The sequence below is a fragment of the Vanessa cardui genome, chromosome 30 (assembly GCF_905220365.1).
Source record: "Vanessa cardui chromosome 30, ilVanCard2.1, whole genome shotgun sequence".
NCBI classification, from domain to species: domain Eukaryota; kingdom Metazoa; phylum Arthropoda; class Insecta; order Lepidoptera; family Nymphalidae; genus Vanessa; species Vanessa cardui.
In genome coordinates this window covers 2307254-2332071 of record NC_061152.1, presented here as the reverse complement: position 1 = coordinate 2332071, position 24818 = coordinate 2307254, and the positions used below count along the sequence as shown (strand labels likewise).

Below are 24818 nucleotides of genomic sequence, written 5' to 3'. Positions count from 1 at the left end.
AACTGTGTCATAAAGAAAATATAAGATTTATATTCTTGCCAGCTAACCCGACTCACATCACTCAGCCATTGGACGTCGCTTTTTTTAGGCCATTGAAAATTGCGTGGCGAAATACATATATTATGTCAATGGAAAAATACAGACGTTCGCCCACAAGCAAACATCCCGAAAGGATGTTTTCCTCAATTACTCTCTATGCTTTTTGACTCCATAAAAGACAATGCTAAAGATAATATATTAGCAGGTTTCAAAAAAACTGGAATAAACCCACTGGACCGGACACAAGAATCAAAATCAAAATCAAAATCAAAATAAACTTTATTCAAGTAGGCTTTTATAAGCACTTTTGAATCGTCATTTTACAATTAAGTGAAGCTACCACCGGTTCGGAAAGTAGATTCTACCGAGAAGAACCGGCAAGAAACTCAGTAGTTACTCTTTTTTAACATTTAAAAAATACAAAGTCATGTTAATTAAATACAATTATTTAAATTAATGTATCCTGCTTGGAAGTCAACAGGTATTAACTCCACGCTTTTTTATCATCTACAAAATCTTGTATCGAATAGTATGCTTTTTCTACCAATGTATTTTTAACAAACGATTTAAATTTACTAAACGACAAAGTTAAAAATTTCTGCGGAATTTTATTATAGAAACGGATACCTTGCCCAAGAAGGATCTATTGACTTTGCGGAGTCAGAAACTTGGCGTTATAAGTTTATCCTTACTTCTAGTGCATATACAATGATTATCACTGATTTTATCAAAGTGATCAATGTTACTGTGAATATACATGATATTGTTGTAAATATTTTGCGACGCAACAGTAAGTATTCCTACTCTGTTAAAAACATCCCGAAGAGAGTCTCTAGCTCCAAGAGTAATATGCCATATGACATAATACTGTGAAAATAACCAAAATAAACTAAACGAGCGGTATCAATATCAGTTAGTTGTCTAACTTTTCTAACCGCGTATGTTGCGGAGCTGAGTCTTCCTGTTAGGGATGATAAATGAGAAGTCCACTGAAGTCTGGAATCCAATTCTATTCCTAAAAACACCGTAGTATCAGCTACTTCAAGACGGTCACCATTTAAAGATATATTATAATTTTGCTTGCTAACATTAGGTAGGGTAAAAACTACACACTTTTGTTTTTTGAGCATTCAAAACTAAATTATTTACTGTAAACCAATTGTGTATCTGTGATAATGCACCGTTCACATCGTCATAGTCATTTTTTTTCCTGTCAACCTTAAAAATCAGCGAAGTATCAGTAGTAGCAAACAACACTATATCACAAATACCCTTAACATAGAAAGGAAGATCATTTATATATACTAGGAATAGAAAGGGACCCAAAATTGAACCTTGCGGAACTCCCATTTTTAACGTAGATCCAGAAGACTTTATTCCATTAATGAAAACTTGCTGGATTCTTTGACTTAAATATGAAGCGATGAGATCAAGAGCTTTACCTTTAACACCGTAATATTTGAGCTTATAAAGAAGCGTTTCGTGTTCTACACAATCGAATGCTTTAGATAAATCACAGAATACTCCAATAGCGTTCTGTGATTTCTCCCAAGCATCGTAAATATGTTTGAGAAGCGCAATTCCCGCATCAGTTGTCGAGCGACCTCTTCTAAAACCGAATTGCTCACCATGAAAAATAGCATTTGTACCGAAATGGACGAGAAGTTGATTTAAGATAATTTTTTCGAAAATTTTACTTAAGGATGGGAGTATTGAAATAGGCCTGTAATTACCGGGATCGCTTCTGTTTCCAGTTTTAAAAAGTGGTAAAACTTTACTACATTTTAACAAGTTAGGAAATGAACCCGTGTCCAAACTCTTGTTAAAAATTACTGCTATATACGGAGCAATATCGTATATGATGTTATTAAAAAATTTTACCGAAATGCCCCATATGTCGTTAGTTTTTTTAATATTTACAGTTTTAAATACTTTTATGACATCTATTGCAGAAACCGTTTCAAATGAAAAATCAATAACGCATTTAGAAACACTATTATTTAATAACCTAGCCGCATTTGATGTAGATGATTTTAAATGAAATGTTATTTTATGGGGTACTTTATCAAAAAATGATTCAAATAAATTAGCAACCTCTAATTCAGAACTCGTGTATCTACTACCTGTGTTCAATTCTATTGGTATCATTTCCTTTTTGGGTTTTCCACTAACACTACTAATAACATCCCATGTGGCTTTAATTCTATTATCAGAATTCAGGATTTTTTTCTTTAAATATAAGGACTTAGCAGAAATGCATACTGTTTTAAAAATTTTGGAATATTTAATGACGTATTCTAAAAAGGCTACGCTTCGATTCCACCGCCTCATATCATATAAGTCGTATAATTTATTTCTACTTTTATAAATACCAACAGTAGCCCAGTCACTAAACTTTAATTTTGTGTTACTATAACATGATTTCATTTTAAATATATTGTTAAATTCTTTTAGTATTACTTCAAAAAATGAATTATAAAGCTCATTTGGATCCTGTGTCGTAAGATCTAGATTAGACAATTTATACGCCACAATATCTTTAAAACAATGTAATTTGTTAGCCGTTATTGGCCTGTATGTTATTTTTTTTAAATGATTTATTTCTTTGTGTTTTAATGAAAACTTCTGACCACAATGGTCAGAAGTTAAATTATTTATAATTGATACTTCATATATTTCACAGTCACAGAACACATTATCAATACACGTAGAAGTGCCGTCGGTTATTCGCGTCGGTTCATTAACTCTATGAGTTAAATTAAATGACATAAACAAGGCGACCAACCGAATACTTAACGTAGTTTCTTTAAGTAAGTCGACGTTAAAGTCCCCACATACAATTATATATTTATTAGTTTTACATAGCTTTTTAAGAATGTCCTCCATAGTGGTTTCAAACAAATAATAATCTCCCGATGGGGGCCGGTACACGCAGACTATAATGTACTGTGGAAATTCCACGCAGGATAGTTCGATAGTACGTTCGATAGAGAGGGCCACAATATCTTTTCGAGATTTACTAAGAAGATTACCCGGCTGTGACAAGATTGAACATGAATCGACTACTGTCGACGAATCTGTTTTAAAAATATTAAAGGAGATGCGATATCGAACAAATGTGATTGAACCTAAAAGAAAAAGAAAAATAGAAGTAGAACCTGGAAGCAGTGTCAGTCTTGAAGATAGTTATGTTGAAACAGAAGTAGAGAACAAAGATCCAAAGACAAATTTAGTTAAGAAAGGAAAAGGAATAGGAAAGAAATCAAAGACAGTAGTGCATCAGAATGAATCAGTAAAATCTAAAGCTGTCACCATTGATTTGATAAAGGGAGTTAATGAAGTAGAATTGTTTTTCGATGATGAAAGACAAATTGACAGTGGACCAAGTACAAGTTTTTGTAAAGAAGTAGGAAATACAACTATAGTATCTCAGCTAAACGACTCAGTTAAAGCCAATGATTACTTAGCTATAGAAACTCTATCAATTTTTTTTCGATGATGATATTTTGATTGAACATTTTGAAACGATTGATAATTGAAATTATTCCGAAATTTCAAATAATGAAAACAATAACATTGCCTGATTATGAATGAAAAGAATGTTGCTGTTTTTTGTTTTGTTGATTTATATGAGAATTCATTATATTTATGTTGATTTTTTAAATCTATAATTATTTACTTTCTACGATTGTTTAGTTGATTTATGTAAGATGTGCCATATATCTGATTGAAGAATACCCATTATTTGTATTTCGTCTTCTTTCGTATCCCAAATTATCAATATCTATTTCTTATGTGAATATGATCTTTACACTAACGCAATAACTTGTAATATCACACGACCTAACATATTCGTCAATTCGACGCGTTGCTTTACACGCACTCGCTGTCTCGGGTCGAACTGACGCGGGAATCTATAGCGACGAATAGCGTCGAGTGGCGCGATAGGGAGCTGTTTCTGTTGGTTGTGTGAATCGGCAGTCATCGGTTTTATTGAATTTTCCGATGCTACATCTAAGTTGCGTCGTACTATACGTGTATCGGAACGAAATTGTTTATATTTAATGCAAAATAGGAGTTTTATAAGTGAAAAATAAAAAAGTTTCATTGGATTAATAAATAATTCAAAACAAGTACTTTTATATGTGAAAAATAGTTTAGAATTTGTTTAAAACTTAAATGCAATACACAAGCTTGTAATGTTCAAAGAGTTGAAAAAATAAGGCACAGATAATAGAGAAACAGAATATGACATATGACAATAAAAAACGCGGGAAGTTTAAATTTAACAAAAGAGTTTTCACAGTATTTCGTCATTTAACAATTAAGTGAAGCTACCACCGGTTTTTATTGTTTTTTTTTTTTACAGACAAGGATACAAGCTTTGAAGGAAAAATTAAAGATTTGGAAAAGAAGCAGAATTCATCTCTAGAAGTGAGTGTGGTTATTGTATTACAATATTAATTAGTTGCTATAAAATTTAATCATTTCGCGGCTGTCCCGGCTTCACACAGTTTTTTTATTTTAACTTTTTATGTATATAATTTTTTGTTGCTATTTTCCGACATGTTTAAAATGTGTCGTTCTATTTGAACTTAAAGTAAAGTAAAGTAACAGCCTGTAAATTTCCCACTGCTGAAATAAGGCCTCCTCTTCCATTAAGGAGATGGTTTGGAACATATTCCACCACACTGTTCCAATGCGGGTTGATGGAATACACATGTGGCAGAATTTCGATGAAATTAGACACATGCAGGTTTCCTCACGATGTTTTCCTTTACCGCCGAGAACGAGATGAATTATAAAGACAAATTAAGCACATGAATCAGCGGTGCTTGCCTGGGTTTGAACCCGCAATCATCAGTTAAGATGCACGCGTTCTAACCACTGGGCCATCTCAAAAATTTATAAAAATGACATTTATTTTCCACCGAAAATGCTCAAAACTGTCATGGCGTCAGTGTGACGTCATCCCGTGCAAAACACAGCTGTTTGTGTATGGCGATGCGTCGTATTATAAGTACTGTATGGTGCCCCAGTGTGAAAGCACAAGCATTGAAACGCCAAACAAATTATTTATATTTGTCCCAAGCAACGCAGAAGTAAGGAAAAAGTGGCTAAATCTTGCAAGGCGAAATGATGCAAATTGTTTATCATCAATTTCAAGAATGTACTTTTGTGAAGACCATTTCGATGTAAGTATTAAATAAAATGCAATCCAGCGAACACGTAATTATAGAAAAAGATATTTATTTTTCTTACATAATTTTTGTAAATATGGTTTGAGGTTAGATCTTAGTAAAGGTTTTTCATGGAGTTCTGTTATCCCACATTATTTATTGTACACAATAAGCACCATTTCTTGTTTTTTTGTAGTTACCTAATGATATGCTCAATTATACTGAGTATCATATCATGGGAAAAGTATCGAAAGTGCTATTGAAACCAGGATGTACCCCAAGTAAATTTGAATGTCAGGAAGACAGAAGGAAACGGACATGTAGCAGCACAGAACGACCATTTATGTTAAAAAAAAAGAGAATGGAGATAATAGCAGAGAGTCTTGAAGAGAATACAAAAAAAAAAATATGGAGCGTCTGGAAAATCCAGAACAAACTTGTTCGCAAAGTCTCAAAGATATTCCACATACAAGCTCAGGTATGTTTAAATATGCAATGTGTAATCAACTATGCTAAGAAACTCTCAGAGGGTGACTCAGACCATCAATATGAACAACTTTTCCTATGCTGAGAACTCAATTATTTGTTTTACATTTTAATACAAGAGCTAGGCCCATCGGCAAGGTTTATGGGAATGCCAAATTTCAGCTTTGGTCCTATAGGAAGAGCTGTTCATATTGATAGTCTGATTCACCCTCTGTGAGGATTTAAGTATGATTGATTACATATTGCATTCATTTGTCATTACAATAATTTTTCAGTAATGATTTTGAAACTAATTACTTTTATTTATTTTTCAGATTTTCATACAATCAGACAGAATGAGCCTGAACCTTTATGTGAACAGAAAGTGGACAAATCAGTTCAAGTACATATCACACACAAGTTCAGGATCAAAGCAAGTCAGACCCGAATTAAAACAGTAAGCCAGGCATTGTTACCCTTGAAGCCATCAGTAACATCGAGTTTTACATCCCCATTTAAAGATGAGACCATTAAAAAATTATATCCTTCTGGCTCAAACCTGAACAAAATTTAAAAAAAAATGTTGATTGAGGAAGTGCACTCAGATAGTGATGTTTCCTCATGCGAGCCATCCTCTAGTTGTTCATCATCCGTACATTCTTTGCGAGTGAAGTCATCTTCAGATAGTGAATTGATTGCAGAAGAAAGAAAAAGTCAAGCTGATATGATGTTGGAGTACACAATTAAAAAAATTGAAAAAAAGCCACGCTTGTATCTTGGTATTCCCAGTAACTGTTATTACTTAATTGATATTTTAAAAGATGAGCTAAAAATTCCAAAACATCATTTATTATTATGTTTAAACAAGATAAGATTAGATGTTACATTTAATCAGCTGGCAGACGAATATGGAACAACTTCAGCAAATTTAAGTAAGATATTTTTTAAAAAACATACCTCTGATTGCTAGTTTGATGCGTCCTTTTATTGTGGAACTTGATAAAGATATGATAAAAAGGACTTTACCAATGGCTTTTAGACACAGATACAATAATGTCAGTTGTATTATAGATTGCCTTGAGATAGAGGTGCAAAAACCGTCGAAGGCCATAAACCAGGCCATGACATGGTCAGAGTATAAAAAGGCAAATACCATTAAGTATTTGATATCATGCACACCAAATGGACTCATAAATTATATTTCTCCTGGATTTGGAGGGAGAACAACTGACACATGTATAGTTGAATCGTGTGATTTTATAAAAACATTAAAAAGTGGCATGATAGTAATGGCAGATAGGGGATTTAAACATGTAGAGAAATTTTTACAGAAAGCTAATGTAACTTTGGTAAGACCTCCTAGTGTAGAAACAGGGATAAAAATGACAAAGAACCAAGCAAGAGTTACAAAACAGATTGCAAGCCTTAGAATTCACGTAGAAAGAGTAATTAGGCGCTTACGTGAATTTTATATGCTCAAGCCACATGCATGTGTTAATTTTAAATTTATTAAAATACTAGATGACATAATTATCAAAGCATGTGCGCTTGTTAATTTGCAAGATTCTTTGATAAAATAAAACTAGTTTATAATTCAATAAAAAGTTTTTTATTTAAATAAACACTCCTTTTCATATAAGCAAATTTACTTACTCTACACTTTGATATAATAAAGGGTATATGTTTATTTTCCAAAAGTTTATTAACTTATTAATTAAATCTTCAACATAAGTAAGGTTGAATGATACCTTTATTATATTCACTTTTTTTATTATTTGGATAGTCAGGGTCAGCTATACAATAATAACAATATTTCTTTTGTGATAGGTACATTTGAATTTGCATTTGTGCGTTGTATTTTTCATTCTTGACATAGTTCTTGTAAGTCTTTTCATTAAGAGGACATTTGATTTCTATAATGCCATCTTCAAAAATTCCATCTGGGGAACCTGCAATCATTGGGTATTTAGAGCTCAATAAGAAACCACATTTATAAATTGGTTTTCTTAATTTCTCTATCACAGTTTTCCTCACATCATCTTCTAAACTGCAGCCACGCTTCATAGATTGCGTGTCGGGTATTTTGCCACCAAGTATGACAGCTATAAGTGTTCCATCACTTGTTTTGCATCTGCTTACTTCAAATGCTTTAGAAGCAGTTATTCGACCATATCTTAATTCGAACCAAAGAGCACTTTTTGATTGCTCCCTAGTTAATTCCTCTATTTTCTGTATTACAGACAATTGCTATCTGTATTTTTCCCAAAAAATCTTCCACATCTTTCTCTTTATGACTATATGCAAGTTGGTGCATTGAAATAGCTTCTACATCACTCACACAATGTGTGGGTTGATATTTCAAAAGGTCACAATCTGCAATTTTTCTCTTCTTAGCTTCTTGTAAAAACTTCTTGAGAGCAGATGAATTCCCTGGAAATACAGGATTACCCTTTGAAAGTTCTTTGGCCGTAATGTATTTAAGGCTACTACCAACCCTGGAAAGTTTTGACTTCTTCCAGTAACACTCGATAGAAGTGCAGGAAGGTTCTTCACTTCTGCGATGAATCCACATAAGAAATGCAATTGCATGTTTACATCCCCCCTGGGAAGCTACACAGTCTTCGCACCTCACAGAGAGAACATTTTCTTCTTCTTCATCTAAAATAAGTGTACAGTTATATAATTTTGCATGAATTTTATGCTCCGGGCATATTTTGCACTTCACTGTACACAGTTTACCCTCTCGTTTCACTTGTACATAGCTCACAGCATCGTCTCCATATGAATCTCGAGAGGACCTGAAATTAAATATATTAATATAAGTATGTAGGTACAATAATCCCATTTTTTAACATTTACAGTGAAAAACAGTTGTAATATTTGACTAAAGTTTGAGAGTGGCTGGCTAGTATTATTGCCTTTGACATGGTTTCCAAAATATTTTATAACTAGCTGACGCCCGCGGTTTCACCCGCGATAATTCCCGTTCCCGTTGCTTTTTCGGGATTAAAACTATCCTATGTGTTCTTCCAGGATATATACTATATGTATACCAAGTTTCATCCAAATCCCTTCAGTAGTTTTTGCGTGAAAGAGTAGCAAACATCCATACATCCATCCAACCATAATAAGATTCCTGGGGTTGGATCTTACGATCTATACGTTATGAGAAGCAGCTGATTTATTATTCTATTATGTTTTACAACTAGACAAGCTGGAAGTAAGTAAAAGTAAAGACTAAAATAGTAGTTAACGTGTAAAAGTATCATTTTTGTATATTTTGCTTTGTATTTCTAACCTTAAAATATGTCAATACTGTAATTATTATACCAATCAATAAATAACGCTTTATAGATAACATTATTGAAATATTGAGGATTTATCTTATAATGATTATATTTCACTATTGTATACTTACATCGAAGTTTTAACATTGCGAAATTCCGATGAGCAGAAGTCGCTGTTTGATGCGAAAAACTTGCCAAGCATAACAACGTCAATCCTGGGCAAGTTATTGCCGTTTCCTTTCGTGAATCCAGATTCCATGTTCTTTTTCTAAATAATGGTTTGGCTAATTAAATAAAACTGACGACAAAAGATTAAACCGTGCAACAATAACTCTGACGCTCATAACAACAATGGTGTTTGGCACGAGATGACGTAACGCTTCCTGATTGGTGTTCAATGTCACGTGACTTAATGCCTAAATTTACATATTTTGTTTCGTAAAAATATAAACAATCTTATAATATTTCATTGAATTAATTTATATTTCTGAAACTAAACACAGAAATAAAATTTTTGACCATTTAATCCATTCCATTTGTTCTTAGTAGATACATGCCTATAGTCTTGCCGTGCTGTAATCTAACTAAATTTTTAACCATGAAGACGTGCAATGTCTATTCAGTTAAATGTCTGATACGATATTCAAGTTTGTGCAAACAAAATGGTATCGTATTATCTTCCACAGCCAAACAGAGTAGTCACTTATGAACAGTGGATGTATGAAACTATGTCCTACAAAAAAAATGGAAAGATAAAAAGTAAGGAAGCCTATTTTTAAAAAGATCAAGGTTTCACTGAGATCATTTGTACTTCAATTAGAAAATACTTTGCCTTTATTCTCTAAACACGTTGCCACAATCGCACACCAGTTTTGAACTATATCAGATATTAAAAAGAGTTTGGCTGATAATGAAGTCTTTATTCACATATATACAACTAGATGTGTCAGGTGATGAAAGTGATGACAATTCATCAGCAAATTATTGTGAAACCCGTGATGTAGTATTTCAGCTGGAACAGGTCACTTTTTCATCAGACGACTTCGAAGTAGATTCCTCTGCTACAAATGACAATATTAGTGTGAATTCGCGTAGAGGACGTTCAGCTAGGACATCAGTACCAGAAGTCGGTATGTTGCAAGTAGCAAGACATGGCAGAGAATGGACTTGTATTTCTGCAGACGCCAGTGGAGTAGGACGTCGAAGCCAGCAAAATATACTTAGAGAAATCTCAGGGCCTACTCCATACGCCAAAAGATATGTTGAAAATAATAACCCAGTTTCCGCATGGAGACTATTTATTCACGAGCACATCTTACGACGTATAAAATAATGCACTGAAAAGGAAGCACTTGTCAAGCGTGGAGATAACATTTGGAACTTTTCCCACCAACAAGCTACAGCATGGCAACATTCACATCCGAATCTAGGTATTACCAAAGTCACATTCGGAATACTTTTCCAACTGACTTGGAATCAGGCTGCTACTATTGGGTATGCTACAAAAGGCTTCTAAAAGACTAGAATATTTTCATTAAACGCCAATGCAATACCTGACTACAAGTTCATCGGCGATCAAGAGTCGGACATTTTAGAGTCCCCAGTTCAGTTCCCAAGTTTCCAACAAGTGAAAACCACAAATACCCAACCAGCAGCTGTTACAGTGTCATCTGAAAGTTTACAACAATCTGACAAAGCCCAATCTTCCACCTGTGCAGATGTAGGGCAAAATAAGATGAAGAATAAAGCAACGCCTGCGATAAAAATTAAGAATTCATCAGGGTAATACAGAGAGTGTTAAGTGCCCCAAGTTAAGTCTACGAGTTCCAACAGGTGCAGCCACAATCCCAATCTTCAAATATCCAAGCCACAAATACAAAACCACTTGATAATATAGTGCCATCCACAAGTTCACAATTTGTGCTGAAATAATTCTTCTATCATCCTTAAAGTCTCCAATTGCTTCTCAAAGAATTCGTAAAGTTTCAAAACTGGTCATGCATTTGACGTCACCTTAGAATACGATTACTCTTCTCGAAAGAAAAACAAAAAATATATTTAAGGTAGACAATAAAACCAAGGGAAATAGGGAAAAGTTTGCGCGCAAATAAAATACTTTGAAGAAGATGAAGATGAAAGCAAAGCAAAATATAAAAATTAAGAGTTCATCTGCAAAGCAGAGAGACTGGCACTGAATTTACTGTTCCGAAATATTCGTTAATCCACCCTCAGAGAGTTGGATTAGGTGCAATGCCTGCGAAGAATGGTGTCACGAAAATGTGCTGATATGGGGTGGAAAGAGGACCACATACATGTGAATTATGCGTCGATAGTTAAAACTGATCTCATTATTAATTTTTTACTGTTTTCAAAGCTATAGTGTTAAGAAACTTTATTAAAAATTTTATTAAATAATGTGTACGATCCTATTCACCCCGATTTTTGTTTTTAGTGCCTAATATATGTATGATTTAAGTTTTCAAGTGTTTATTTTATAGTCGATTGTTACATTTATACATTTTTATTGATAAAAATAACATTCAACTGCTCATCAAGCTCAAAGAAAAAGTGATCCGATTCGCCTCGGTCTTCTCGCCTACCCTTACATGAACCACCTAGATTTAGACATTTAGTGGTCGCAAGATTGAGGACCACTCATTTTTTTAGAAAGGTTATATCATATTCTACTAGGCCAAAAGGAAGACTAAAGACCTCCAAAGGTAGAGGTCAAAATCAGCAGTCATTAGCTGGGACTTGGTTTTGTCATGCTTGCAAAGAAGATAAAGTTTTGGACATGAGGCAATGTAGACTATGTGGTGCCTGGTTCCACGAGATATGTGTGGGTCTTGATGCCGATGATGAGGATTTCGAATGTCCTGAGGCATGCATTACCAACTAACGTATGGCTTGGTTCTTTTCTTACTTGGAATTGTTATGATGTAACAGTAATTTCTGAAGAATTTATGACATTTAACTAAATGTCAAGACTGATTCTCATAGGTAGATTACTTAATTACGATTATTAAGAAGTTCCTATTTTGTTTGATTTTTTAATTAAAGTTTTGCTGTTTTTTATTGTTATATTTTGTCTTTAAAATAATGTTTTCTAAGGTAGATAACACAACTTATTTACACTACCTTCAAGAATTTGATTTTTTTAAGTTTATTGTCCCAACAAAGTTTAATGGTTAAATGGACTGCAAAAAAATTACTACAAATTCATATTAAGATAAACATAATACTCTCATATGTTATGTTAGCATATTTATTTTAATATGATCATATTTTATTGTTTTAATGTATTAAAGTATTATCAGCATAAATAATTCGATTTAAATAGTTGTTACAATTTGCGTTGATTGTCAAAATCCGGTTTTGACTAAATTGTTTTTTAAAATGGATCGAAACCGAATGTTGCTACAGTCGAAGGAGGGGCGTGTAAACATTAAATACTAGAAGTAAGCCTAGAAATGGTCATTCTTACTTTAATCGTCGAATTGGAAGGATCGTAAACCACTTCAGGAGAGATAAAGTATTTATTGTGAGGAGAGTTTTTGTATTATTCCAACAGTTATGGCCTGGGTATGGCCTTATTAAGGAATAGTGGTAAGAATAAGGCCCAAAACTCTCTTTTTAAAAAAAGCTTATAGTTAAAAGAAAACATTGATTTTTGAAACAAAATAAGTTTGAATACATAGCTTATTAAATGATTGATTAAATTAACACTTTTGTTTTATTTGAACATTCGTATTGTTTTTTTTGTACTTAAAAACAAATAAGGTGGGTGGAAATTACATGGGTCAGGTACCTTAATTCTTACAACTGTTTTTAAATACGCTGCCAAAACTAAAGCGGCGAGGTACCTTTTTTATTACATCAATGAAAAGGCCTTAGCTGCCCGCTTTTTTTGAGACCAATTTTGGATTTTTATCCCCGAAATTGGCCGAGTAAAAGGCATACAAACAATTTTACTTGGTCGGAACACAAGACCCCGTGCACCTGGAATCAAAATTTTGCATCATCGAATAGAATACAATTATACCAACTCATTGGTGCCCTTCATTTTTAAATCGGATATTTTTTCAAAAAGATGAATAATTCCCGTAGCATTAAATGAAGAACATTAAAAATTTAAAACTTTAAAATTAATTTAAAAATTAATAGTATCGGTGACCCCCTGTTTAATTTATGAAACTATCTTGGCAGTCACTAGAACTACATAAATCCAAATTTCCAAAAAAATTCTATTCAGCTGATAATATTTAAAAAAAATTAAGTAAAATTCAAGTTTTTTCCAGGCTCTCGCAGTGATTCCAGGTTTGCAGCACAAAAAATTACATCGAATTGAAACAATATCAATTTCAAAAAATTTTGATTAACGACTGGTTTAGTGGTTTTAGGGAAAGAACCTTCCCTGGTTTTCCCGGAGGACATAAAACCAGCCTAACATCATCGTGACGAAGAGACGATTCCGTTGACACCTCGAAAAACGGCGGACGAACATATGAGCCACCTGATGGTAAGTGGTCACCATCACCCATAGACAATGACGCTGTAAGAAATATTAACTATTCCTTTCATCGTCAATGAGGCACCAACCTTGGAAACTAAGATGTTATGTCCCTTGTGCCTTAGTAGTACACTGCCTCACTCATCCTTCAAACCGGAACACAACAATACTGCATACTGTTCTTTAGCAATAGAACATCTGATGAGTGGGTGGTACCTACCCAGGCGGGTTTGCACAAAGCCCTACACCAAGTAAATATACGTATTTTAATATTATAAAAATTTTAAACACATTCAATTTGAAATCCTTTTCTTTAATCTCGGTGATTCGAGCGGGCTGTATATTGCTCGCTATTGTGTTGAGTGACATTCCTTTCTTAGTTTGTTTGGTATTTACGACGCTTATCGCGTCGTCATTGATCGCTGCAGAATTTTAATTCTATTAAAATATATATAAAGGCTTTTCAGCATTATCATGATTATTATACTACTACTACGCCTATCGATTATCGATTAAGGAGACGGTAGTTCAATAAAAAATGTCTATTGTAATAATCACTTCAATGTATAATTCGCAATCGATTCTCAACGGTACTTTTAGAATTCACACGATAGTCTATTACACAATTTAATTTCCACAATCATATAATAAGTGTAATTAACACCTAATTACAACGTAACGTCTACCGAGCACGTGAATGCGTGCGCACTTTACGACGATCCAAAACTGACTGACGCTTTTCTCCTGACGGCCGCCCCTTCAGTTCTCGGTGTTCGTTATGGATACTGCTATTTGACAGATCACGTAATGAGAGGCGGATGCGCCGACGTATATATTACACTTAAAATTATAATTATTCTTTATAAAAATATTGTCATTTTGCCAAAACTGTGTGAACGACGTTGAATGTTGAGCGGATAGTGTGACGGTCGTCGTGACTTTATTTTCGTCGTTCTTCATATTTAAAAAAAATGGTTATATCGACTATCCATGGCAGTGGTTCTTGATATAATATTATAAGATATATGTTTAGATGGACTATAAAATGATCTGCACTACCACCATCGATTCATTGTGATTTCGGTGGTCGTTGCGGCAAGTAGGAAGTGCGTTGATTCATTGTTTGTAAAAGTGCTTTATCGTTAACTAGTCTTTATATGAATATATGTGATTTGAAGTGTAAATGAAGTCATAATTTATAAGAGTAAGTTATTTTTGTTTCATGTAAAAATAAGTAAATGTAATTACGTAGGGTACTCGTATATTTTTTTTATTTTTTTCTTTATTTTCTTTTCTGAACCTAAATATATTATTATTATACACAAAGTCACTGCCTTTAAAAATTGTTATTGTATTGTGTTCAAGATCAAATGACATTATGCCAAATAATCATTTAGTTTATGATTTGGTCAATAGATGGCGTTACATGTATTTTACATCGCGCTATAGAAATGTTTTTTCTAAAGTACAATACAATTTTTGTAATTTCATAAAGTGAGAGCAATTACACTATCTGACCAGCAGTACATACTCGGTGGTTTTATTTTGAAGTCTCACAGTACCAATACTACCGGGTATCAGCCCTAACATTGGTCCTTCGAGCCGGATAGTGTTTTTTGTGAGCGGTGAAGCCGCTTCTCCCGTGTCTCCGCAGTGGATTGCTGCAGTAAGGAAACACGCATCAGAGGCCGCAGCAGCGGGGGACCCCAGCCGTGCATTGGTGGGCGGACGGAGCAACTGCAGCGGATTAGTTCAAAGTGTCGCCACCTACAGAGGGCGCCACTTACACCAGGTCAACAAATTGTGTTTGTGTGAAGTGCAATCCTGTGAGTACATTATTTTCAATATTTATTGGTGAATAATCAAAACCAAAAGTGAAAAAGTTAGCTTTCTTTTGAACTTTGAATTTCTAATAATATTTCAATTTGAAGAAATTTTGAGCTTAGAAAATTTATTGATTAATTTAGATTTACTTTATAATTTTAAGCATGTTAGTTAAGGACTTAGAATAATTTATAAAAAAACGAAGGAACGGGGAACCTATGCCCGATTTCATGAAAAAAAAAATCATACTTTTAAATTATCTTAATTCATAATTTGGATATTTTAAAAATAGAAGGTTTAATAAATGTTTTAAAAGATTCGCAAAATGTAATAAAGAAAGGTCTAATTAACTTTAAAAAATGTAGTAAAGATAGACTAACAGTAGAATATATTGAAACCAAGCAAGAATTGTTAGAAATGGATTGGTCTATATTTAAAGAGAATAATACTAAATTATATGAAAGATTTAAATTGGAGGATATAGAACAAATGGTAGGTGATATATATGATGATGTTGAGAATACTTATATAGTTTATAAAAGTCTTATGAAAACAACGCTTAACAAAATCTGTTCGACAAAGGGATCAGTCCAAAATGAAAACACTTCAGGTATGTCGAAGCCAGTTACTCCTTTTGTTAAACTACCAAAGATCGCCATCCCTATATTTTCTGGTAAATATGGGGAATGGACAACATTTCACGATCTTTTCACATCTTTAGTGCACAAAAATGATTCATTAGATAATGTACAAAAAATGCATTATTTGAAAAGTCACCTTTCTGGTGAAGCTGAACAACTCATTCGCCACACTCCAATAACTTCCGCTAACTATAGTGAGTGCTGGGCTCAATTAGAAAAACGATATAATAACAAGAAATATCTGACTTATTGTATTTTAAAAATATTGTTTGGTCAAAAACGAATAAATGTCGAGTCAGCTTCATCGTTGAAAGAATTGTTAGATACATGTGATTGTTTACATGCACTTAGAAACTTAAATATTAACGTAAATACATGGGATATTATTATCATACACATTGTTACTCTAAAACTAGATAGTGAAACTCGTAAACAATGGGAGTTAAATGTTTGTGCCAGCGATTCCAATAATGATTTGCCAACCTTTGAACAATTCAAACTGTTTATTGAAAATCGTTTCCGTGCTTTAGAATTTTTAGAACCAAAGGTATCGATGGCTCAGCAGGTAAATAAAAATTACTATAACAATTCTCATGGTGCAAAGGTAATGTTAGCCACTAACTCATCAAGTATGTGCTGTGAATACTGCTCAGAACCGCACAAAGTTTGTTTTTGCAAGAAGTTTTCTAAACAGCCTGTTGAGAGTAGACGAGAGTTTGTGATGAAGAACCGAATCTGCTTTAACTGTTTAGGTAGTAATCACACCGTATATGATTGCAAAAAGGTTACCACTTGTAAAGTTTGTCGGAAGCGCCATCACTCGCTTCTTCATTTTAATCCTCAATCAGAGCAAACCACATCAATGAAGCCTACGATAGAAAATGTTAATTCCTCAACTAGTTCTCCTCCGATAGTTTCGTGCTTGTCGACAGGAAGGGTGTCAAAACCAAGACAGGTTTATTATATATTATTAGCCACAGCGCTAATCAAAGTCGAGTCGAAGAATGGCGAATATCATCCCGTCCGTGCCTTACTTGATCAGGGCTCCCAAGCTTGTTTTATAACCGAAGCAGCAGTTCAATTTCTTAGTCTAAAAAATACACCTATACAAGGAGTTATATCAGGACTTGGTGAAAATAGTTCAACCATTGCTTGGTCTATGGTACATTTAAATATAAGATCAAGGGTGAATTCCGACTTCGTGTTTACGGTGAAGGCATACGTGTTAAACAAAATAACATCCTACTTACCTGAACGTAGCGTCAAGACTAACTTAAATTGGCTAAGTGTCACAAACCTGTGTCTTGCAGATCCAGGATTCCACACCTCCAATAAAATTGATATTTTATTAGGTGCTGACGTTTACAGCCACATCATTACTGAGGGGATAATAAAAAATCCTGCCGGCAATTTAATCGCCCAAAATACTACCTTAGGATGGGTCATCTCGGGTGTTGTTGATAACGAAGATAAAGAGAGGTCAAAAGTTATCAATGTATTACATGCTCAGGTAGATAAAGAAGATGTTATTTTAAAAAGATTTTGGGAATTAGAAGAACAAACTAGTACAAAGCAAATACTTACACCGGAAGAGAAAGCATGTGAAGAGTTCTATAGTCTAACTACTAGAAGAGATGAAAGTGGGAGATATATTGTTAGGTTACCTTTTCGTGAAGAGAATACACTATGCATGTCTGGAAATTCGCGAGATATAGCTGAAAAAAGATTTAAGTCATTAGAAAAAAGATTAGGAAATAATAAAGAACTAAAAGAAAAGTACGTAGAGGTTATACAAGAATATTTATCATTAGGACACATGAGACCAATAGCAAAAGATGATATGAAGAAAGATAAAGCTTTTTACTTACCTCATCACGCGGTTGTACGCGACGATAAAACTACTACAAAAGTTCGAGTAGTTTTTAATGCATCTCAGAAGAACAGTAACGGAGTTTCTTTAAATGATAATCTTATGGTAGGGCCGAAATTGCAAGCTGACTTAAGGCACACCATATTAAGATGGCGATTGTATCCCATAGCACTGGTAGCAGATATAATTAAAATGTATCGTCAAGTCCGAATTGCTGAAGGAGATGCAATGTTTCAACGCATACTTTGGCGTGATTGTCCGGAAAAAGAAATCGTTGACTATGAACTAACGACAGTCACCTTTGGTACAGCTTCTGCACCTTATCAAGCCGTTCGGAGGTTACACCAAGTTGCTTTTGATGAAGGAGACAACTATCCACTTGCAAAAGATAAAGTACTCAATTGTTTCTATATGGATGATCTTATGACAGGGTGTTACGAAGTGGATCAAGGATTAGAAATATATACACAAATAACAGAATTATTAGGTAAAGGTGGATTTAAATTGCAAAAATGGAATTCTAATAATCAGGAATTAATAAAAGAAATTAAGGAAATGGAGAATGAGAAAGATCAAGGACAATTATATATAAATAGAACAAACAAGGACATAATTTATATGGACAACATAGACAAGGTTAAAGAAATATCACACGAAGAAGTAAAAGAAGTAGAAATCAAGATAGATAGTACAATAAAAATATTAGGACTTACCTGGAACCGCAGCCAAGACACCTTCCAGTACTTAGTTAATCTCCCGCCGCTGATGACTGCACCTGCAACTAAAAGATCAATTATTTCAAATATAGCACGGCTATTTGATCCTTTGGGTTGGATAGCCCCAAGTATAGTACTAGCAAAGGTATTCATACAAAAGTTATGGCTTACCGGCGTTAGTTGGGATGAAGAACTAAACGTGGAGTTAGTGAAGGAGTGGATTGACTATCGAGAGCAACTGTTACTACTTACCGACGTACGCATACCTCGTTGGATTGGCACTACATTGAATCAGAAGCTGGAACTGCATGGATTTAGTGATGCTTCGAAGACAGCTTACTCAGCCGTGAATTATTTGAGGAACATTGACCTTGAAGGTGAAATACACGTGACACTTATTGTTGCAAAAACCAGAGTAGCTCCTGTAAAACAAATTAGTATTCCACGGCTAGAGTTGTGTGGAGCAGTTCTTCTGTCACAACTTTTGATCGAAACAGCTAATATCTTGAGTATTCCCAAAGATCAAATTAAAGCATGGACCGATTCCACAGTTGTACTAGCCTGGATTAACGACCACCCAAGTAGATGGAAAACGTTTGTAGCTAATCGAACATCTGAAATACTAACGAACATGAAAGCATCTCAATGGTTTCATGTTGCGACAAAGGACAACCCCGCAGACTGTGCATCTAGGGGAATAACGCCGAAATCACTTCTCACCTGTGATTTATGGTTTTCAGGACCATCATTCCTGAAAAAGGACAATATATCCTATAACAGACCAAATAATTTAGACAAATTAAACTTGGATTTAGAAGAGTGCGTTAAATCTTATGTAACGGTTGTTTCAAATAATTCAATTTTCGAAAGGTATTCTACATTAAAAGGTTAATGAAAGTTGTTGCATATTGTCGAAGATTCCTGAAAAATAACAAAATATATCGTGGAATGTATTTACAAAAGGTAGAATTAGATGCTGCGCTAGAATGTTGTATAAGACAAACACAAAAGGAACTATTTACAAAGGAATATACACAATTGCAGGATAAAGGCTATTTACAAATAAAATCAAGTGTATTGAAGTACTTTGTCCTTACCTTGATAATAAAGGAATAATAAGAGTTAGAGGCAGATTGGAGAAAGCTCAGTTGAGTGAACAGATCAAACATCCGATTGTACTACCACGCTGTAGTCCAGTGACTCGACTCATAATAGTAGATGCTCATGTCAAAACGCTGCACGGAGGTCTTCAGTTGATGATAAGTTTTTTGAGGACAGCCTACTGGATAATAGGAATTAGAAACTTAGCCAAACACCACATATACAAGTGTGTTAAGTGTGCAAAGCAAAGAGCAAATATAAATAATCAATTTATGGGTTCATTACCGTCCGTTAGATGTACTCCAGCTCGTCCATTTTTACATAGTGGTGTAGATTACGCGGGACCCATAAATCTTAGAACAACGAAGGGTCGTGGGCACCGTTCGTACAAAGGCTATATATGTCTTTTTATATGCATGGTTACTCGTGCTTTACATTTAGAAGTAGTCAGTGACATGAACACGCAGGCATTTTTGGCAGCTTTCAGACGTTTCGTGTCTAGACGAGGTCACTGTGCTAAGTTGTGGAGCGATAACGGTACCACTTTTGTCGGTGCCGCAAGAGAGTTACAGGAATTAGTATCAATTCAACCATCTATAGCAGAGCATTTAGAATCGAATGATACGGAGTGGCACTTCATTCCTCCGCACAGTCCCAATTTCGGCGGACTGTGGGAAGCAGGAGTGAAATCAATAAAATTTCACTTAAAAAGAGTCATAGGTGACTCGACCCTTACATTCGAGGAAATGACCACGCTTCTGACCCAAGTGGAAGCTTGTTTGAATTCGCGACCCATGAGTGTTATTCATGTCGCTGATCCTGGTGAAGCATTACCTTTAACACCTGGATATTTCCTAATTGGCGAACCGTTACTGAATGTACCCGATAATCAATTTGAAAGTTCAAGGTTGAACCACTTGTCGCGTTGGCAATTTGTTCAGAGAATGGTTCAATCGTTTTGGAAACGTTGAAATGAAATGAAATGAAATGAAATGAAATGAAATGAAATTTATTTGCAAGAATATGGTTACAAAGATCTTACAGTAATTATGTCCTTATCATATTCAACCGTTTTGGTATGCAAATATTATACTATATTACACTGAATCATGCAATCAAACTACACAATTGGAATAATTAAGGCAACCATAATGTCTTGAATAAAATATTTATACAATAAAAAAAATGTCAATATCTAATAAAAACTGAATATCAATCTAAACAATATTGGAATAAATAAACTTATGATTACACTGAATTGAAGAAATTAATATTTGTCATGCGGTAAAAGGGACTAAAAATTAGTATTAACATTATATTTATCCATATATCCAATTCATATTATATCTATATTGCAGTCTTAAAGAATTAGTATTTTTAATTATTTAAATATTGTTTTATGTCATAATAGCATTTTTCTAAAAGCCACAATTTTATCCTTATTTTGAATTTATTTATTGGTAAATTTTGTATTTCATCTGGTAACTTGTTGAAAATTTTAATTGCCATATAAAATGCATTATTTTTATAAATATTGAGGTAAGACCTAGGTACATAAATTTTATTGGGATATCTCTTAGATTTGTTAACTTCTGAATTGAGCTGAAAATAATTGGGATATCTTTTGACAAAGATACAGATTTCCTTTATATACAAACATGGCAATGGCAAAATCTTCAGTTCTTTAAATACTGGCTTGCAACTTTCGAGAGGTCCTATGCCGTAAATAGCTCTAATGCACTTCTTTTGAACTCTAAATGCTCTTAAGATGTGAACAGAATTTCCCCAAATTATTAACCCATACGATAAAACTGATGCGACATATCCATGGTAAGCAGTTATAGCTGCTTCACGTGAAACTGTCAAACGTACACGTCTTAAAGCATATACAAATTTTTCCAACTTAGTACAAACATAGTCAATATGGTGATTCCAACTACAGTTTGTATCGAACAAGACACCTAAAAATTTTGATACATTCGTTTCTTCTATTTTATTCGATTCGTATTGAACGTTTATGTGTATTTTTTTACTATGAAAGGAAATAAATTGTATGACTTTTGTTTTATTTAGATTTACTTTTAATAAGTTCACATCGAGCCACTTCATCACTTCATTGAGGGCTTCGTTAATCAATAGTTCATAATTGTAATTCTTTATACATTTTACGAGAATAGTTGTATCGTCAGCAAATAAGATACATGGGTGATTAATATTTTTAGGAAGATCGTTTATATACGTAAGAAACAGGAAAGGACCCAAAATACTGCCTTGTGGAACACCACACATAATTGTTCTAAATTTTGATTTGCGCGTAAGTTTTGCACAATTAACAATTTTTGACACTTCAGTACATTGTAATCTGTTGCTTAGGTAGCTTTTAATCCATTGGTAGGCATTTCCTCTTATACCGTATGTGTCTAGTTTTTTTAGTAATCGTTTATGGTCAACATAATCAAACGCTTTTGTCATATCTAAAAGAATAGCAGTAATTGGTACCTTGTCGTTTAAGCTGTCAGTTATGGTTTTAATGAAGTTAAAACAAGCTAATGTCGTAGAATTATCATTTCGGAATCCAAATTGTTCTTTAACTAGAATATCGTGTTTATCATAGAAATTATTAAATCTTTTTAGTATAGCTTTCTCAAAGACTTTTGATAAAACGTTTATTAAAGCGATTGGTCTATAATTATTAATATCTAAGAAATCACCTTTCTTGAACAAGGGTTTTACAATTGTTAACTTTAAGGTCGTAGGAAATATTCCCTGTTCAAATGATAGATTTATAATGTGTGAAAGTGGCTTGCATAAAAGTGCTGCACTTTTTTTTATAATATCTGTACGGATTCCATCGCAACCCACGGATTTTGTGTTATTCAGTGATTTTATAATACTAAGTATTTCGTTTGGATCTGTTGGGCTAAGAAATATGGTTTCTGTTATATTTGGCTCTATTATTTTTAATTGTTTACACCTATTAATGTCAATGTCACGTTTATTATTAATATCATTATTATAATTATTACTAAAATATATATTATTATTATTATTATTGCTATAATTATTATTAATAAAGAAATTATTGAATAATTCACATATTATATTAGGGTCAGCGTATATTATATTGTTAATTTTTATTTTGTCAATGTACCTATTTTGTGAATGTACAGCTTGATATTCTCGAATTGTATCCCATACCGCTTTGCATTTGTTTTTGTGTTTATTTATGTAATTAATATGTTGAATTTGTTTAGAACGATATATACATTTTTTTAATAAGGAGCTATATTTCTTAAATCTTTTTTTACTTACTATTTTATTTTCGCTATTTAGTCTGTAACTTACGTACAATCGTCTTTTTATTAAGCTGGATCTTTTTATACCTTTTGTTAACCACAATGACTTTCGCGTTTTAACACCCATTTTTATTTTTTTAAAAGGAAAACATAAGTCATAGAACATTTTTAATATTGAGTGAAATGAATCGAATACCTCATTTACATTCGTACTATCCCATATTTCAGAAAAAGAAAGTTTCGAGATACATTCTAAAAACTTGTTGGTATTGTGTCTGTTATAATCTCTTTTGTATTCAAACCAAGATGTTACACATTCATGATTACCCTTAATATCAAATGTTAGAGTTTGTCCAGTTTCGTGGTCAGATAGGCCCAGATGGTGTACCATTGGTTCAACATTTCTTATATTGCTAGCTATTAAATCTAGACATGAAGACAAACGCGTAGGTGTTTTGATGTGTATTTTTATATGGTAATTATTTAATAAATTTACTAATTCCTTGGATTCGTTATTTTGTTTTAATATGTCAATATTCCAATCACCACAGAGAATAATTTTCTTTTGTTTGGTTTTTAAATGTAATTTGTGAAGTAAAATATTTAATTTTTGGAAAAAAATATGTAATTTACTTTTTGGTGTACGGTAAATGCAGATTATTAATAAATTTTCATCTAAAATTTCAATTCCACTACATTCAAAGGAATATTCAGTAGAAAATTGGCTTACTAATTCTAATTCCTTACATTTAACGTTATTTTTGCTTAAAATACAGGATCCTCCACGACTAATGTTTCTACAGTAAGAAGACATAACTTTATACCCTGGAATAATTAACAATGATTCAGTTCCCCTTTTGATAAAAGTTTCTGTAAGGCAGATTATATTTATTTTGTTTTTTAACATATTGCTGAGGTCAAGTAACGAAATGTATAGTTCTTCACATTTATTAATGGCGCCTGCAATGTTTTGATGAAATATAGTTACTTTATTCCCGAAAAAAATTTATATTCTTATCATGATTTACAGTTATTTTTTTAAAATAAAATGGGATAGTTCCTTTCATAGGTTCTAAATTTTCAGTGCATGCTTTTTGGATTATAGTCTTATTATTATTGATATTTGGGATCTTTTTAAAATAATATGTTATTTTATTTTTGTTCTTTGATTCTCTGTCATGATATGTATTATTTTTTATATGTTTTTTGTTTTTAAACGTTAGAAACTTATTATTATAATCGTCTAAATCAATATTAAAATTTATTTTTTTAATCATATCGTTTAAGTATTCTTTTGAGCGTGAGTATTCTCTACTTTGTTTAAAAAAAGTACAATTTTTATATAGTTTGACTAGGCAAGCAATATGGTTATTTAATTTTAAGGTATTAAGAAACCTATTAAAATAGACAGGCAATACATATACTTTATAGTTTTTCAGTTTATTTAGTGTTATACTCAACTCATTTAGCAACACAAAAGGATTCTTATCATTGGCTCCCACAGAGAGTATAATGATGTCTTTATCATTCAGTTCGGATTTAAGAGTATCACTGAGCCTAAGAGTTTCTGAAGATAATGCATTAGGCTTTACAAAAGATGTTATTCTATATTTGTTCCATTTACCTATTCTGCTTTTAATTAAATTTTGTGACATTCCAACGGTATATTGTTCACCTAATATGTATATTGTATTTAAGTTATTTTTTACAGTAATATTATGACGTGTTAAATTAACGTTAATCTGGCTATCTTCGCAATTTGTATCATTTATTACATTTAATTTCGACTGCACTTCTACGTTTGGACTCTTTTTTATCTTAGTTTTAGACGTGTCTGTGTGAGTAGCACATTCTTTTATGTCATCTGAGTTTGTATTACTGTTTTTATT

At 33.1% G+C, this 24818-nt stretch overlaps 1 protein-coding gene and 1 pseudogene across 1 annotated transcript; one reads left to right on the top strand and one right to left on the bottom strand.

The window, feature by feature from the left end:
* The first annotated feature begins 3139 nt into the window (after positions 1-3139).
* On the top strand, positions 3140-6594 carry LOC124542107. The gene is made up of 5 exons (XM_047120040.1): positions 3140-3425; positions 4409-4473; positions 5001-5234; positions 5416-5697; positions 6020-6594. Exons 1-5 carry the CDS (start codon positions 3140-3142, stop codon positions 6143-6145), a joined length of 993 nt encoding a protein of 330 aa, XP_046975996.1. The 3' UTR covers positions 6146-6594.
* A 724-nt stretch (positions 6595-7318) lies between these two features.
* On the bottom strand, positions 7319-9529 carry LOC124542295 (annotated as a pseudogene).
* Positions 9530-24818: the final 15289 nt, after the last annotated feature.

Bases quoted from the DNA above. Each gene is read 5' to 3' on its own strand.
- LOC124542107 (XM_047120040.1), top strand. From the start codon at position 3,140: ATGCGATATCGAACAAATGTGATTGAACCTAAAAGAAAAAGAAAAATA. The intron at 4,474-5,000 runs GTGAGTGTGGTT...TCATGGCGTCAG, and splicing joins AGCAGAATTCATCTCTAGAA to TGTGACGTCATCCCGTGCAA. The intron at 5,235-5,415 runs GTAAGTATTAAA...GTTTTTTTGTAG, and splicing joins TTTGTGAAGACCATTTCGAT to TTACCTAATGATATGCTCAA.